Raw genomic sequence first — 17614 nt, 5'->3', positions numbered from 1 at the left:
TGACTCATGAACCAGTAAAAACAGATTGCCACTTGTTTTGCTATGGCAGTTGCAGTCCTGAAGGGCAGTGATTATATGTGCATCCTTTCTGTGATCATCACCCTTGGGTCCCTCACTGACTTCACTTGTGTTGGTCTCTGACATTCAAAGAAGTACTGTCATCCTTCCTAAGTGTTTAAACTACCCGATAATAACAATACTTTCAGTTCCTTTTGAGGCCCCTGGCCACCCATGTCACAGGGAAGCTGTGTAGAGGGCTAAGCCTTTGAAGGGCATCCTTAATGGCAAACTTTGAGTGAAGTCAACCCCTGGAAACTCAGTGACAGCTCACATGTTACTGTCCTTTTCTTATTTAACAAGAACAAAAGGCCACAGTCAGGCCAACCAGTCACACAGGATAGATCTCAATGACATTTTTACTTCTGAACTTTTCTGATATAAAAGAGCCACCCAAGCAGACTCAGACAGCAAGAGTGCGGAATTTGGCAATAAACACCCATTTGCACAGATCTCAGAAAATCCAAAATGGTTGGGTAAAGTACTGCACATTTCTACCAAGGGAAATGTTGTATTTTTGTATGTTCTTAAAGCTTATATTTGCATGTGTGAGATTCCACCCAAGACTCTGTCTTTTCTATTCTGCAGTTCGTTAAAACTCAACCTCATCTTGGCCCTGTCGCTGTCTGTGGTGCACATGCTTTGGTGTTATCCGGTCCTCTCGTCCAAGGTAAGGGCTTCACTGCTGTTTCTGATGGTTAGAAAGATGATCAGGATGGTGGAGTGCCCAATTCAAACAAATCTCAAGAAATATATAACAGAAAAGGTAATTTATTTTGTCTTTAGAGAAAAGTAACTGTAAATAGACTCATGAGATTAGTAAGACAGAAATTTGAATGTGACAGTAGGTAATTCTGGAATACACTAATTTTTTGTGAATTATTTAAGGGTTGTATCCTGCACAAGGAAATGGATGTTTCAATATAAAATGTTCATATTTTGACCTGAGATAATTTATTTATTTCACATACCCACTCTTTATCATAGTAGATATTTTACATCCAAATTGTACCAAAGAACTGCACGGTGGTCATTTTTCAAAAGCAGAAAGTTTCATAATTTTACAAAAAGGTGGCCTTTATTTCCAGATGAAGAATGTAGGCTACATGTTAGATTCCAATGAAGCATTGCCTAAAATATTTACTCCTGTATTTATTCAAGAGTATTGGTAGAGGTCCTAGCTGTATTTCCAGAGCTGCTCAAGACATTCAGAAAAATGATAGTCTCTCTTTGGAGGCATTTATATTCCTTCTGTCATCTGTCCTTGTTTTCATGTCATGATCTTTACAAAATTATCTTTGGCCATTGCTGACACTTGTGAATTTTAACTTTATTTCACTAAAATTTAATCTGTCATGATGTAATTACTGAGCTCACTGCAATTTGTGGACTAGCTTTTGGATAAAGAGAGGTCATAGGAATTCCAAGTGGCACCTCCTTCAAGCACTGTGTTCTAGTTATTTATATATTCAGCTTTCTCATTGATCTTTGAATCTGTCATTTTTCTATTTCCTGTTTACTTAAAATAGCTTCTCCCCTGCCTTTCCCTCCTATCAGTGCTCAACACTAATTTTCTCATTGGTCCGTTAAGACGCGACATTGATCAAGTGTCTGACTCACGATCCGTAAATGGGCATATTCTCTCAAGTGTCTTCCTGATTGCTTTCTATTGTTTGTCCCTAAAGGTTTGCTTGCCGCACTTTCGAACAAGAGGCACTTGTCTGTCGTTGTTTTTAAATTAAGAATTCTTTCTTCTGAAGTATGTAGAGACCTCCTGGGCCACAAGGCCTTGTCTCTCCTTTCGCTGTGTTGTCCGTATTTCTAGCTTTGCTCATGAGAATGCTGTTCCGGTCACAGGCAGGTAGTGCCATGGATGGGGTTCATGGCAATCCAACTGCTCAGGGTGAGTGATGGTGCTGTCTAATCACAGAAGATTTCATCATTTCCTTTCGAGATTCATGAAGTCCATTAGCTGGGCAGGTGCACAGTGTATCCTCATGATGAGTTGGTGCAGCTGCCTCCAGATCAGCCAAGTACACCAAGGTCTCTTTAGGGATGACTTAAGGGTCTCCTAACCGGAACTGGCACCTTTCTGGTTTCATAGGGGTGCTTCTTGAGTGTTTGTGGAAAGAGTCAGTTGCTTCACTTCTGCAATGCTGCATAGATCACTCCGGCTAGAGATTTAAAATGGGCAGCAATTGTCTATCACGCTAACACAGGGGAAAACAGAGTGGAATTAAACTCAGACCTTCTGATTGTTTATTTTTTTACCATAACCAATATTTATGAAACCATGTTTGATTATTCCCGAATCAAACAGAAAACAACACACACACTCCACACATGGAGAGACAGAGATGGAGATAAATAGACAGACACAGACAGAGGGCCGTTGGGAAGGTTTGCTTGGGTGCTCTGAGAACTGGAGAGCAGTCATTCACCCAGCCAGAGCAGAATGCCAGAGAATCTGATGCTTTACAAGCTTTATCCCAAGCCCCAAACAGAGTGAGTCAAGGCAAACTTCTCTCCTACACCAAACAGCAAGAGGTGTAAGTCTTACTTCACCTTCATGTCTCTTTGTGTTTAGTAAAATGCTTAGGCTCTTGTTTTACTGGGGCTGAGAGACCAGGGCTTGGAGTTAGTCGCTTGGTGAACAGCATCTTCTGCAAGCATGCGGTCTCCTCACCTAGAGCTTAGGAGTCAGTAGTGCTAGCTTCACACAGCTCTTTCCTTTGCAGGATGAAATAAAATATCAGGAGGCACGGAGAGTGCATCACTCAGAGAAGGCTTTATTTACCAAGTTCTCTGCTTTGTCAAGGACAGGATTTGGTTGGCATGATGCCAGTTATGAGACTTCTTTTGAAACCGTGCAAGAGTTTTTGAAACCTGGCAAGTGTCAGCAGCTCCCACCAGAGCCCTGGATTAAGGCTGCCTCCAGGACTTACCAGCTGTGATCATAGTGCGGGCTTGGCTCTGGTGCTTGGCTTCCTCATCTGCACAGTGAGGGACTGAACTGCAGGTTCCTTTAGCCAGGTTTGAGTTCCGGGACTCAGGATCCATTTCTTTCACCACTCAGCGCCCCAACACTGTGATGTGCTCTCCAGGCCTTGAGCAATGATGAGAACTGGAACCAGAGCCCAAAGCTGACAGAGTCAGGGTCACACAATGAATGACATCACTTTCTGGAAACCTTGGTGAGCAGTCAGAGAAGGAAGCTCAGTGCCTCTGACTGAGCTTCAGAGTTGGGTCACCCTGGGTGGGTTCTGCCTGGGTGAATTTCTTTGAGTGAATTTAGTTTTTAAACTAGCCTATGAAACAGCAGGTTTCCTTATGGCATATCCATGCATGCTTAGGGCAACAAAAACTTTTGAGACACAGTGTCATGCAGCCAAGTCTGGCCTAAAGCTCACTATATTGCCAAAGATGACCTTACATTTCTTATTCTCCTGCCTCCACCTTCCAAGTGCTGAGATCTTTAGTATGTGCCACCCTATCCAGTTCATGTGTTGCTGGGGGTATGCTAGGTGTACTAAGGGCTCTAGGTATGCTAGCTGGTATCCTACCAACTGAATCACATCCCTAACCTCTAGGTGAATTTTCAACAATATCCCCAGAACTAATCAGAGCCTTCAGATATTCCTTGTAAAATAACCACTACAGGATCACTGTGCAGAATACACAATGCAAATGCTGATCGATGGAACAGAAAGTGGAGAAGCCAGTGGTAACCCTACGTTAAGTAGATGTTGTGTTTCAGTGATGTTTCTTCCCATTAAGAATGAGTCAGAGAGACTTTATAGCTGTAAGATTTTTGAAAATCATTGCTGTCGAAATAAACTTTTAACCCAGAAGCTGTATCCTCTCCCTCTTTCCTCATCAAAATCACCAGGTGCCTGGGAAACCTGATTACTTTCTCATCTTGCTGAGCAGCTGCCCAGCCAGGCTGGAGGGGAGTGACGGGCTAGCTTTTCTAAAGCCAATTTTGGAGAAGACGTCGATGAAACGGTCCTTTCGCAACGGAGTCGGCTCAGGGGTGAAAAAAACTTCATTTCGAAGAGCAAAGCAATGAATAAGTGTGCAAAGGACTCTGGGAATTAATCTCAAGCTATGTAGAGTGTGACTGATGTGGTAAAAAATAGTTGTATCTTACCATGAGATGTGGCTTCCCTCCTCATCCTCAGATATCCCCCTTCTCCTAACTGGCTCAGAGTAAATTAAGTTTTGGGGAAAAATGCAAACCTGTCTCAAACTTCTGCCTGTGAGTGAAAAAACGATTTCTGTGCTTAGCTAGAAACTTCCCGGAATACGGAGGTATCCGCTGGCTTTGATCGTGAATCGGCCACAATGCGGGGGCGTTTTTACTGTGATTCTTCTCCTGCCGTCTCCCTGTGCTGTATACCTCCAAGTGCAGTGGCAGGTATATGCTATTTCTCCTTTAAAATGTGATTTCCTCAAATGACTCAGCCGTGCTGTTTCTGTTTGTGAAAGAGTCTCATGAAGTTCCAGCAGAAGATGAACAATGCAGCTGGATCTATCGGTCAGTTAGTTGGTACCTGCAGCAAGGGCTCGCCAGCGCCCTCTGGGTCTGTTTCTCCCTCTCCTTTTTCCGATTCCAAATAGACACAAATATGGCTGATTGTTTTGCCTTGGAAATTTTGTTTTGTCTTGACTTTTAAATCTTAAACCATGAAACGCTGCCAGTCGCAATGGTGATACCAGGTGTCTGGCTGGTGCTTGTATGGTAGGGGTTACATTCCCTCCACACCTGGATGATGGATAAGTCTCCCTATCCCTGCCAGTCAGGCCCAGCACCCTTACATTGACACTCTTGACATCGGTACTTTAGAAAAAAATGGACAGTGTAGGACTCAGGTGATGGTGGTGGTGGTGGTGACAGCAGTCAAAGGGCACTATCCTTGGTCACCAGATTCCAATAGAAAAGTCTTCAGGATTTGGAGGTCATGGTAAGCAGACTCCAGACATGTCAGATTGAAGAAGGTTCTAAGAATTCACCTGAAAACACCTGGCTTTGCAAGGCCTTCTAGTGCTTTCCCTTACCTATTGTAAAAGCAAAGGGCTTCCTGGCTTGTGCGTGTTCACTTTACTCTTGCTGTTCAAATACACAGGGGGTAGTTCAGACTGAAGTAACGTAGCAATGTGTGCACCTGCTAAAGGGGCTTTAAGGTTCTAAGAACATCAAGGAGACACTTTCAGGAAGCCCAGAGGAGACATCCAAGCATGGAAGGTCTCCTGTGCTGCTGTGTGCACTGAGGCCAACTGTCTCCTGTCTCTCAGCAGTCATGTCCTTCTGATGGACCCGATGGTGTGATGACTGTGGCCTCCCATGGTACCAATCTGCACCTCCCACAGCTTTGCATCACTCAGTGACCTCCCCATTCCAGTGCTTAACACCTGGGCCTTCACCTTTGTGTACCGTTTGGAGGCAGGCATCCATTGTTGGTCAGTTCCATAAAGCCAGGTGTGCAGGGTCTTTTGTCTAATGGCTGCACCAAGGCAGACTCAGGGAGGAGACAGCATCATACATACTACTGACACTGGGTATGCTCTCCCTGGTTCCTTGGATGGAAAAGGTCATCTTCACCTTCTGGACTGTGGTTTTGTTTATCACATATCACACATTATTCAAGGGACAGATGGTACCTCTGATAACTTGAAACATTCATTTTTTTAGATTTATTTTTATTCATGTATAAGCGTCTGTCTTGTCTGTGGGTATACACACATGACTGAGGATGGCTGCAGAGGCCAGAGAGAACATCAGATCTCTTGAAGCTGGAATTATAGACCTTTGTGAACTGATGTGGGTTCTGGGAACCAACATCAGATTGTCTACAAGAACAGTAGGTTATCATCATTCTAGCCCAGATTCTGAAACATTCATAGAAAATCTACACACTGTCTAAGGTCATCTCCCTCTCCTTATTTCTGTCTCCCCAAATATGCACATAGATACACTCTCATATAGGCTGACAGACCTTATACACACACACACACACACACACACACACACACACATGTGCATATATATATATATATATATATATATATGTCACACATACACACAAGCAACATATGCATACGTACTGACCCCACATACAAGCACACCCTACACACATATCACATACATATGCACATCTCACACATACCATATACATAGAGACACACATATCACACACATACCCACTGTCTTAATTAGTGTTTTTTATTGCTGTGATGAGACACCATGACCACAGCAAGTCTTATATAGAAAAACATTTAACTGGGGCTGGATTACAGTTTCAGAGGTTTAGCCCATTATCATCATGGAAGCATCGCAGCATGCAGGCAGACAGAGTGCTGGATGAAGAGCTGAGAGTTCTACATCTTGATCCACAGGCAGCAGGAAGAGATTTGGCTTTTGTTTCTTCTGACTTGAGCTTACCCCTTAGTAACATACCTCTTCCAACAAAGCCACACCTACTCCAAGGTCATACCTCTAATAGTACCACTCCTTATGGACCTTCGGGGGCCATTTTTATTCAAACCAACACACCCACATATACACCATACACCACACCTGCTACATATATATCACACACATACATACACATGCACACACACACACACAGACAGACACACACACACAGGCAGTTGAAGTGAGGGCTATCTAGTATCAAAGGCATATCTTTGGGTCTTGCTGTAGTCATGACCTATGATTATCCCCAGGACAAGAATGGGCAGTGCATAGGCTGATGGTGAGAGAAAACACAGAGCTAACAAACACAAGATTGGTCAACTAGCTGTCCCCTCACTGTCCATGATCCTGGAGCTCACTTAGACACCGCAGAAATGGTGTTCATGGTCTCCCCCGACCTTCCTCCAGCCAGCAGCTATGTGAAGGTGACACCAGCCATGGCTGGCTCTTCAGCCCTTTAGCCATCATTTCTGTTCTCAGGATACCTGGAATAAAGGAAGAAGCTTCCCTGCAGGTGTTGAAAGGAGACATTACCCTGGGGCATGTGAGTACTTAGTGTGTCCTTGGCACCATCTCCCCTATTTGCCATTTTTATTGGGCTCCTGGGAATCTGAATGTGCTAAAACCATTGAGATTTTTTTAAAAATCTGAAACAATAAACAACAACTTCAAAGTGGATGCAACCTTTTTTTTTGAGGGGGGAGACCATTGCTGCTCCCTGATTTCATGTCAGTGGATACAGATGGCAGGAAGAGATCTCGGTATATCCAGGACTGATCACCTTTTGCCCTTTGTTGTCTGCCACTGAGTCTGAGTGGACAGCTTTAGAAATCTAAGCCCTTGGTCGGTGTCAGCTCTACTCTCAGAACATCTGGACCTAGCCAGGGATCTGCACTGGGTGATGGTCATAGGCTCCACAGCACATGGAGGCCTGATGGTCACCATGGGAAACGCTTCCAGTAAGATGTGGAAAGCCTGGCTGGAGTGTGTCAGGGAACAGGGTGCTTCGTGTCTTCCCAGAGTTAATGATGGGAAAGCTAACGGTATAACCTCATGGCTGGTCTTTACAGCTTTATGGTAGGAAGCAGATTGCTGCATCACCGTGGATGCGGCTCCTTGTAAGTGCGAAAGGAAAGGCTAAGCTTGAGAGCAGTCTTCCCAGTTCACTATTATTTGCATTTATATGGATTCATTGGAATAAGAAAACACCAAATACATAATTGGAAAATTTCCCTTCCCATTTCTCAATGTAAAATCTTTAAGCCTTAGGGAAGGGGCAAACTGAAAAAGTGTTCACCACTGAAGGATCAAAGGGGATTGCACGTAGGCAGACAGGAAAGTTGTCTTTCGGAAGAAAATGTAGCCACTTCTTTCCCAGACTTCTGTAATAATGTATTTTGGACAAAATAATGTTCTGAGTTACCAGAGAGGTGGCTGAGAAAGTCACTTAAACCTTTCGGGGTGTGAGCCTAATATCATTAGCTGTTTTTGGTCATTGATCCTTACTCTGGAAGCTGCATGCACCAGGGATTAGTCTGGCGTGAAGGGATGGAGATGAGAAGGTACCAGTGACCTTCCTCACCAAGGGCATTGGTGGAGGCCAGCATTTTGCTTGGCTAGCTGGAGGCTCTGGAAGCCCTTTAGAACATAAACAGCCCACAAAATGAGTAACTTGTTGTTTAGCCTCCTCTGACTCACCCGAACAGGATTGAGTTTCATGTTGTACTAGAGAATTTTAATGGATTGAATTTTAATGGTTTTAGTAAAACCAGCAGGAGCCACATGTGTCTGGTGAGAGAGGATGCTGATATATGTGGAGGAGTTAGACACAAAGTTATCAAGGGAGGCAGGAGAGCCAAGAACTCTTGGCCCCATAAGCTGCCCTCAAAGCCTATAGCCACACTTTCTTGGTCTAACCACATCACTTAGCTTCTAGAATTCTAACTCTGAGATTCCCCAGTACAAGGCACATGTGGCATCACTTAGCTTACCAGGCTGTTTCTCTTTCACTGATCAATTCATTTGCTCAAAAATATTTGCTGAGCTTGTACTAAACATAGATACAGTGACCCAGACACTGGGAATCCAGAGGTGTAAAAAATTAATCAAAACTCTTGGATCATTCCGACCAAGAATCTTGCTGGTAAATTGGTAGTTCTTATGTACCTAGCCTTATTGGTAGGGAAGCTAATGTAAAAGACTAGTAGGTGTTACTTAACATGTACATATATGTAAATATATATAATGCAATCATGCGGTAATACATATATACAGGTAGCATCTAAGTATTTGGTTACTTTCAATTGTATAGCTGTAAGGAGCACCTTATCTGATGGCAAAAAGGAGCGGTGGGGCTGACAAATGGAGGATTGTGGGGTAGGAGCAAGAGAGCAATCTTGATGCAGTTGCTAGAGAGGGTGCCTCCCGGAGAGATCAGAGCACAGAAGATTCACAGAGACAGGTAAGTGGGTCTCTATAGGGTTTTGTAAGAATCTTGGTTTTCCTGAGTGGTACAGAGAACTGGCAAGTTTCCAGCAGATCTCTGTCTTTTGGTCTTGGTGACTTTATACATGTGAGACGTAAAATAGCCCTGTAATCAATTTTAACAACTGCAGTTATTCACTGCAGGAAGGGCACCCAGTGATACAGACTCCCTTCTCTTCATGCCTGCTTCCCTCTTATGTCCTCAGAGTAGCCAAGCTGGTGGGAGGTTTTGTTTGTTTTTAGACAGGGTCTCACTGTAGAGCCCTGGGTGACTGACTTGGAACTTGCTGTGTAGACCAAGCTGGCCTCAAACTCACAGAGATTCAATTGTCTCAAGCTCCTGATGTTGTTATTAAAGGTGTATGTCACTACAGATGGCAGAAACAGCTCAGCTGGAATGTGAGTTTCTTATCAGTTACTGAGTAAGGACAGTGGACAATATCCAAGATGCTGGGGATACTTGACATGACAGAAGAGTTCCTGACTTCTTCCCTCCTCTATGCCCCCTCCTCCCATTCCCAAGTCCTCTGCTCTACTGACTCTCTTGGACTTTGGGAAGATGGCAGTATTCCTGCAGGGTTCAACATCATTTTGCTAGCATGGGCTGTGAGGAAAAGCTAGCTTCTGATAGGAGACAGTAAAGACAGAGTAAAGAACAGAAAAAGAACATAAAAGATTTGGGAGAATCGTGGAAGATGAAAATGTGCAAGGAGATCCAGGATGCATTACCCAGGATGAAATGTATCCCCTGAGGAGGGACCACAAGAGCAAGTGGAAAATGACTGGGCTCAGCCTGAACTCAAAAATCAGAAGTTACAGAGCAGTGTTCTATGCACCAGCACAGCCACAAGCTTCTAGAGAGGCCAGATTATAGGGAGCTGGGAGCTCTGTGTTCCTGTCCGTAGTACAACTTTGCACATCCTTGGGCAGGCAGTTCGGTAATTATCAGAGTGACTTATGGTCACTGCCAAGAAATGACATTAGCTGGAGTCTTGCTTCCTGCCACCATGATGGAAACCCTCCAGGTATATGAAAGAATTATGGGTTATGGCTCTTTTATAGGCTTGGAGTGAGATGTGCAACTCAAGCTGGTGCAAGAGTTCTGTCCCAGACTCCCATGGGGTGTGCTACGACAGATAGCACGTGTGTCACATGAACCTCACAATTTTTCAGTTTATGAGCATTGAGTTTGCAGTCAGGCACACCCAAGCTCAAACAGCATTCATTCAGCAGACCATAAGCATGTTCCCAGATCTTCCCAGCCTCGGTTTCCTGTAAAAATACAAGCCAAAATGACATCGCAATAAGATCACAGGAAGGAAAAAATAAAATAAGAGACATTACACACTGGGGCATCAGTGACAGCCTGGATCGGTGATGACTAAAAGAAATGGGTGTTTCACACAACTATAAATGACATTGGTGGGGAACTGGAGGCAGATAGTGGTTGCTGATAATAGACATGCAAAGCAAATATGTCCCCAAATAAATTGCCCCAAGGAGAGTTCTAACCTAATATGTTGCCAGCATGGCTGAGTCCCAAAGGGAAAAACTCTACGTTCTCTATAAATCATAGATTAATTGGGGCTCACTGGGAGGCCAAATGTAGAATTAGGTGACAGGCTGTACCTACCACACAGACCTTCATCACCAAATCAGCCAGTACAAGGAAAGCCAATCATTGTGGCTATTGGCTCAAAACAAGGACATGGTCAATAACTGATAGCATTGCCCCACTTCCAACTCAGGGAAAGCTAAACACCATCCCAATTACCCCAAGCTAGTCCACCCCTGGCTCCTCCACACCGATGCTCTCCACAGAGAGTGCTCCCAAAGCTCCCCGTACTCCCCAACGCAGCCTCACTCCCCTGCCTGCCTTTGAGTCTCTGTCAAGCAAGACATGACGTTGATGCCTTTGCCAAGGAAAGTTCAGTGAATAGCTCCTGCTGGTTTGCTTGGGAGGGGTAAGAGGTGTCTGTTTGGGCAATGTGGACAGTCAGGGTGGCACAGACTAAGAAAAGCTTCAGAGAAATCCTCTAGTGTTGAACAATGAAGACATGTTGGAGAATCCGGTTCTTCGCATTTCTGTCACCTTACTGTGACTTGTCAGCCTACTAAGTCTTCCTCATAGGCATGGGTGCAAGGATGAAGATGTGAAGCTTAAGCTTTTTCTGAACCTGTCAGAAAGAAGGATTCTTTTTCCCAATATGTTAGAGTTGTGAAGATACGGGCATCAATTTTTCCATGACAGATCAGGGAATGTTTAGACAATAAGAAGCAAAACAGGGATGCAGGGAGATAGCCCTTTGAGTGAGCCTTACACTTCTTCATTTCTACTAAAGTTTCCCACCGACCCTTCCTCCCATAGCCTGGTCTCTCCTTTCATGTTCTGTACTGTCTCAACCGTAGTGTTTTTCTTTGCTCAGAGACCTGCCTCAGGGTGTTGTTTCACTAGAAGCATTACACAAAGCCTTCAATGGGCAAAATTACGGTGAAGCTGCCGCCCTCTTCATAGATGGGAGACGTCATCCTTTTCTGGATGTGGAGGGAGTACTAATATATTCCCAGGGCAAGAATGGCAGTGAAAAGCCTCCAGACACACTCCATCTCCTGTGTGCACAGAGTACCCGCCTGCCAGTGGTCTGGAGCAGGGTTGAGTAATCAAGGCCGTGTGTCTTTGCTTTAATATCCCTGCCAGAGAGCAGGAAGAAGGCACCATCCCCAGGAGATAGGAAGCAGGTGGCAGGTATTGAATGAGAGTCTTCAACTTGTTTTACTTTGTGGTTATAATAAAAAAAAATCACTCCCATTTGAATAAGGATAGCAAAGAGCTTTCTCATATCAAAACTAATCTTTGTAATTCCATGGTGCAGGTAGAAAGCTGTTTGTAATTTAACCGAGCTCCACAGAAATAAGCCAGGACATACAACTAATTATTAATTAGTATCCAATGGGCTCTCAAGATAAGCATGGTCTCATTTTCTGATTTGTGGATAATGTTATCACACTGTATTTCAAGAGAATTATGTATGAACTTGCTATGGAAAATGTGTCCAAGATCCCAGAAATTTCAAACTCTATATGGATCTGACAAAAGGCCAGCGTCCCATGGCTCTTATCCTCTCATTAATAATTCTTAAAATCTTTTCTCTCTGCCTCTGTCTCTGTCTCTCTGTCTCTGTCTCTCTGTCTCTGTTTCTCTCTCTGTTTCTCTCTCTGTTTCTCTCTATTTCTCTCTCTGTTTCTCTCTCTGCTTCTCTCTCTGTTTCTCTCTCTCTCTCTCTCTCTCTCTCTCTCTCTCTCTCTCTCTCTTTCTTCAGTAATATTTGGGACATTAAATGCACCACCTTCTGCTCATTTAAGGTTTTTATTTCAGAAGATGCATCGTGTACCAAGTGAGAGGAGCCATGATTGGCATCTCCTCTTTAAAACACAGGATGTCACAAGTGCAGGTAGATAGATAGTTCTTTGGGGAGCATCAGATCAATTTGTAACATGTTGAATTTCATCTAGATTCAGTCTAGTGACAGTTTGTGGGTTCTGGTGCTATGAGCCCAACAGAAATGGCAGCTCATCATTTTCCACTTGGTAGTTTTGAAGAGGTCCCCTCTCTAAGCTGAATTTTTTATTTTGCAAAACATAAAACGAACAACTTATTTTTTCCTATGTCTGTGTATGTGGTGTGTGGTGAGTGTATGTGGTGTGTGTGTGTGTGTGTGTGTGTGTATGCATGTGAAGGTCAGAGGCTAAGATTAGAGATCTTCCTTGATTACTCCACCTTATTCATTGAGGCAGGGTCTTTTCAGTTGAACCTAGAGCTCTTCCTGGCCTGCTCTGGGGACCCTTTGTTTCCTTTGGAAATTGCTAGAAGTATATGAGAGCCACCACACCCACCCAACATCTAAGCAGATTCTGGGAATCTGACCTCTAGTTCTTATGACTGCTGCCTGGCTGACAAATGCTTTAACCACTGAGCAATCTCCCCAGCTCAAACAATAACTATGAATAGTGATGACTATTCTGCAGGGTTTACAGACTAAATGAGTTGATGCACATAAAATACTCAGTCCACGACCTGAAAGTGACATTCAACAATGTATGTAGAAATTTCAGGATCGTTCTCAACACAGCAGTAGTACGGCCAACACTGACATTGTCAGAGTGCTCCAAACTAACTCGGCTCTCTACTGATCATCCTGTGGCCACACACAATCTAATGTCTTGATAGTCACAGTCTGTGACCTTGTCTGTTTCTACCTGTGATATAGAGACAAGCTACCAGCATTCCACACATGAGCCATGAAAAAACAGAGTAAGAGAGAGGATCTTTATGGGAACACTGAACTTTGTATGATCTGGGCTGAGTGGGCTACTCCAAAAACACTGCACAATGAACTCAGCAGAGGGTCAGGTGGGTACAGTTCAGTGTTATCTGTAATCCCGCCTGACTTAAAGTTGGCTTTATTTGCTGAGTACAGCCTCCAGGCTGTTTTCTCTTTCAGCTTTTCATGGGACCCTAATACTTCTTGGCCCAAGTGGAATTCATTACTGTATCAACCCTGGACAGCTAAAGGCTTCTTAGTACTTAAGTTTCTCTGAACACCTGAATCTGATGTTTCTTTTGTTACAGTGTTGCCAATTAATAGCCCTTGTTATGGTCAGGTATAATATATAATGTACAACCATATGCAATTCTCTAGAACATACATGTTACAAAAAATATGTATAACACACTGTATAATGCATATTGTAGTAGATTATACATGTCTGTATAAGGCCTCTTTGACTCCACTTGTGTATAGTTGCAAAGAAAATACTCCTGATACATACTACCACAAGCTTTAGTACCTTCAGAATATATTTTGGCTTAATGAGATGAAAGAACATCTTTCTACCTGGTGAAATGAGCTCACACAGATGGTGGGAAAATATGCTAAAATCTCAAAAATACATTTAAAATAGTATCCACTCCATTCTCCTTTCTTACTCTTCTCTATAGTAAACTAGTTTGCTGCCAAATGAATAAAAGGCAGTTGTAAGCTTAAACTGTCTATATTTTAAAAATCACAAGTATTCTAGAATTCTCAGTGTGGAAGGATTATGCGGGACATCTGTTTATTTCCATCTACACTCTCTCGCTTGAGTTATGCATGCAGGCTTCTTTCCCCTTATTTGATTTTAGGATGGCCCTCGAGTTTGCAGAAGTTTATACACAGAAAGCTCAGCACATAGCACACCGTTATCAACCCCATTTCTTTTTCACACAGCACTTTGTGCAAATAGGAAACACCTAGTCCTAAGTCTTGAGAGGCTGCAGCTTCTGCCTCTGAAACTGCGAATTGGCTTTGTGGTGGTTTGAATATTCTTGGCCCAGGGAGTGACAGGATTAGGAGGTGTGATCTTGTTGGAGTAGGTCTGGCTTTATTGGAGGAAGTGTGTCACCATGTGGGTGGGCTTTCAGACCCTTCTCCTAGACAAGTGGGAGCCAGTTTCCTTCTGTCTGCCTTCCAATCAAGATGACAGAACTCTCAGCTCCTTCTCCAGCACCATGTCTGTCTGCATGCTGCCATGCTTCCTTGCCATGATGGTAATGGACTGAACTTCTGAGCATTTAAGCTAGCCCCAATTAAATGTTGTCTCTTATAAGAGTTGCCTTGGTGATTGGGTTCTTTTTCAGCAATGGAAACCGTAACTAAGACAGGCTTTGTCTTGGTTGTCTGTCTTAGCTGTCATGTAACAGGCTTGGGGACAAAAGCAGCAGAAGCCGTTAATACAAAACCTCTCTGCATGTGATCATGAAGTTAGACTTCATCTTCCACTCACATGAGCACCATGAATACTAGCTTAATACACACTGACCAGACCCTTGATGAAGAAAGATATGCAGGCTTTGATTAGTGGATGAGAATCTGTTGAGTGCCTCTCTTACTATGTGTCACTGCCTCTAAGACAAAAGAGGAGGAAATGGAAGAGGACAAAAATGTACATCCAGTCTCTGTATAGCTACCTTGAGTAGGAGACATATAGAAATAGTATGTGAGCTACAAAGGCTGGTTAACCAACAAAGGAAGACACATGGCATGTCTATGTCACCATGCTCTATAAGGAGACTATAAGAGGCTCAAGGAGGAAGTTCCCTAGAAGCTTGACTGCTCATCAAAGGGGACACTGGTCAGTGCTGTCTCAGACAGATATTCTCTGTGAGTCTAATTCAGAAGACTCGCTCTTTTCCTTCTTCACTATAGGTGAAACACCACTTGACATGAGCTTTGAGAAACAAGCGATGCCCCAAAAGATATGACAGCTACTAGTTTCTGCTCCTGGAGAAAGAACCACAGGGATCTCATACAGTTAGTCCAGAACAGCACTTAGCATTTGTTGGGTTTGGTGGGAGGACAACTTGAGACTCCTTTGGTGACAGGTCACAAGAACAAACCAACAGAAGCTTATGGATAAAATATTTGCCACGGAGATGAAGTTCTGAGCATAACTGGACCTCTCAGACTCCTAGATGAGGGCTCAGGTCCATGGAGGCTTTCTGTATGGAGAATATAGAACCATTTTTCTCAGTATTGCATCCTTTTTCCTTTTTGGACAAGCACCCCTCAATAACAGGCAGAGGATGCTGTGTGCTCAGGGCCACTGCAGCTGCTCAGAAGCGGCTCAGAACTTCTGAGCCTAAGTGAGAACCTTGCCAGTGGTGGGGTGGGGGAGGGGAATTCTAGCTGGCCTGACACTTGACTTCTCCCGAAGGCTGCTCCTTTCTATCAACACAACACAGTGATGGATGTGGCAAGCCTATACGAGCCTTATGTGTGTCTGAACCACCTTTTGATTAGCAGCTGTGATGCCAACCTAAGTATGCAGCCATTCAGAGCAGACTACTCCATGAAAGTCTCCTAGGGTAGCATGTCCGTACCTTTCCATGTCCACACAGGGAAGGCTTCCTCTGAGTCTTTTGGAGTCTACAAACCAGTGAAACACCAGAAGAAATTAGTAAGAAGACATTAAGGCAACTCCCTGCTTTGATGTCTTGTAGACTGGATTTGGCCTTCCAACTTGACCACATGTATGTCTTATCATAGTCTCGGTTCTTTAGAGAGGAAAAGTGTCTTAGGGTTACTACTGCTACAATAAATCACCATAACCAAAAGCAAATTTAGGGAGCCAAGGGCTTACCCCACTTATGCATTCACATCACAGTTGACCATCAAAGGAAGCCAGGAAAGGAACTCAAGCAGGGCAGGAATCTGGAGGCAGGAGCTAATGGAGAGGCCATGGACCAATGCTGATTACTGGCCTGTTCCCTATGACTTGCTCAGCCTGCTCAGCCCAAGACCAACAGTCCAGAAATGGCACCACTCACAATAGGCTGAGCCCTCCCCTATGGATCACTAAGATTACTAGAGCTGGATCTTATGTAGGCATTTTTCAATCGAATTTCTCTTCTCTAGCTTGTGTCACCTTGACATAAGACTAACCAGCACAACAAGTGATCTGAGAGGGGGTGAAGTGTTGTCTTCACAATGTTCCTGAGGTCCTTTTCCTCGGCACAAGTGTTCTGTCCTTCTTTTGAGGGAGAAGAGGGTGCAGTGCCACCAGCCTGGGGAAATAGGTCTTCACCTAATTTTAAGATGAATGACAGCAGGCTCATTTAATCCTGTGACTAGAAAATCTTTTAGCAGCTTCACAGCCAAATATATCCAGAGCCTCGACATGTTCATTCTTAGTCCTAAGTTTCCACATGATCCTCTATGCATCATTTTATGTTGCTAGGCACACATTTCATGCCAGCTTCTGAGCCCAATACAGAAATACACCAATTATAAATGATTTATTTAATAGGTGATACTCTTCTTTTTATTTTGTACCCTTAAAATAACTTTGTCTAATACTTGGCTCATAGAAATACATGAATGTTTTAACATTGCAATCCTCCACCTCAGACACATCTATTCCAGAAAATGTTTAAATTTGAAAACTGAGGACAAAACTTATAAAGAATAGAAGATATTCTCCTACTGTATACAGTTAGAACTCAGAAGGAAGGCCAGCCTGTGAAGAAGAATGTTCATGCTATGTATAATGTGTTGCTGATGTGGCAGAAAGGCCAGCAGTGCTTCATCACAAATTGATGGAGCCAAGATCTGCTCCCTCCCAATAATGGCATCCCAAACAACTCTTCAGCATGTGTGAGATATCATAAATATTAAGGAGATCAGCATTCTGAAGAACTTCATAAGAAAATTCAAAGTGACTGCAAACACATTGGAGAAGTAGCCAATCAGGAGAGCACAGGACATGCCAGTTTCAACTGTCAGTCTAGGGTGTGACCACTAGAATTTTATTTCCTCTGAAACAAAGTGTCAGTTTCCTGTGATCAGAGCATTCTTGATTTTCCAGTATGTTTACAGCATGTTCATAGTAACTGAAAAACACTAATACTGACTAAATGAATATGTTATTCAATTATGTTTTGTTTGATTCTTTAAGAACTAATTAGGAATGGGTAGAGACAAAATTTCTGAAGAAACTGAGCAGGCCAAAACTGCATGAACCAACAACCTGAAAGTTAATATGGTTCTTAATGAAAGTGTG

General features: G+C 43.4%; 1 protein-coding gene across 1 annotated transcript; it reads left to right on the top strand.

Annotated features, from left to right (window-relative positions):
- Positions 1-511: 511 nt before the first annotated feature.
- On the top strand, positions 512-4694 carry Nps (neuropeptide S). The gene is made up of 3 exons (XM_028772511.1): positions 512-533; positions 646-727; positions 3947-4694. The coding sequence occupies exons 1-3, from the start codon at positions 526-528 to the stop codon at positions 4124-4126; spliced, it is 270 nt and encodes an 89-aa protein (XP_028628344.1). The 5' UTR covers positions 512-525; the 3' UTR covers positions 4127-4694.
- The last annotated feature ends 12920 nt before the right edge of the window (positions 4695-17614 follow it).

This window comes from Grammomys surdaster, unplaced genomic scaffold, assembly GCF_004785775.1.
Source record: "Grammomys surdaster isolate TR1022 unplaced genomic scaffold, NIH_TR_1.0 214, whole genome shotgun sequence".
Lineage (NCBI taxonomy): Eukaryota > Metazoa > Chordata > Mammalia > Rodentia > Muridae > Grammomys > Grammomys surdaster.
This window is presented reverse-complemented; position numbering and strand designations above follow the sequence as displayed.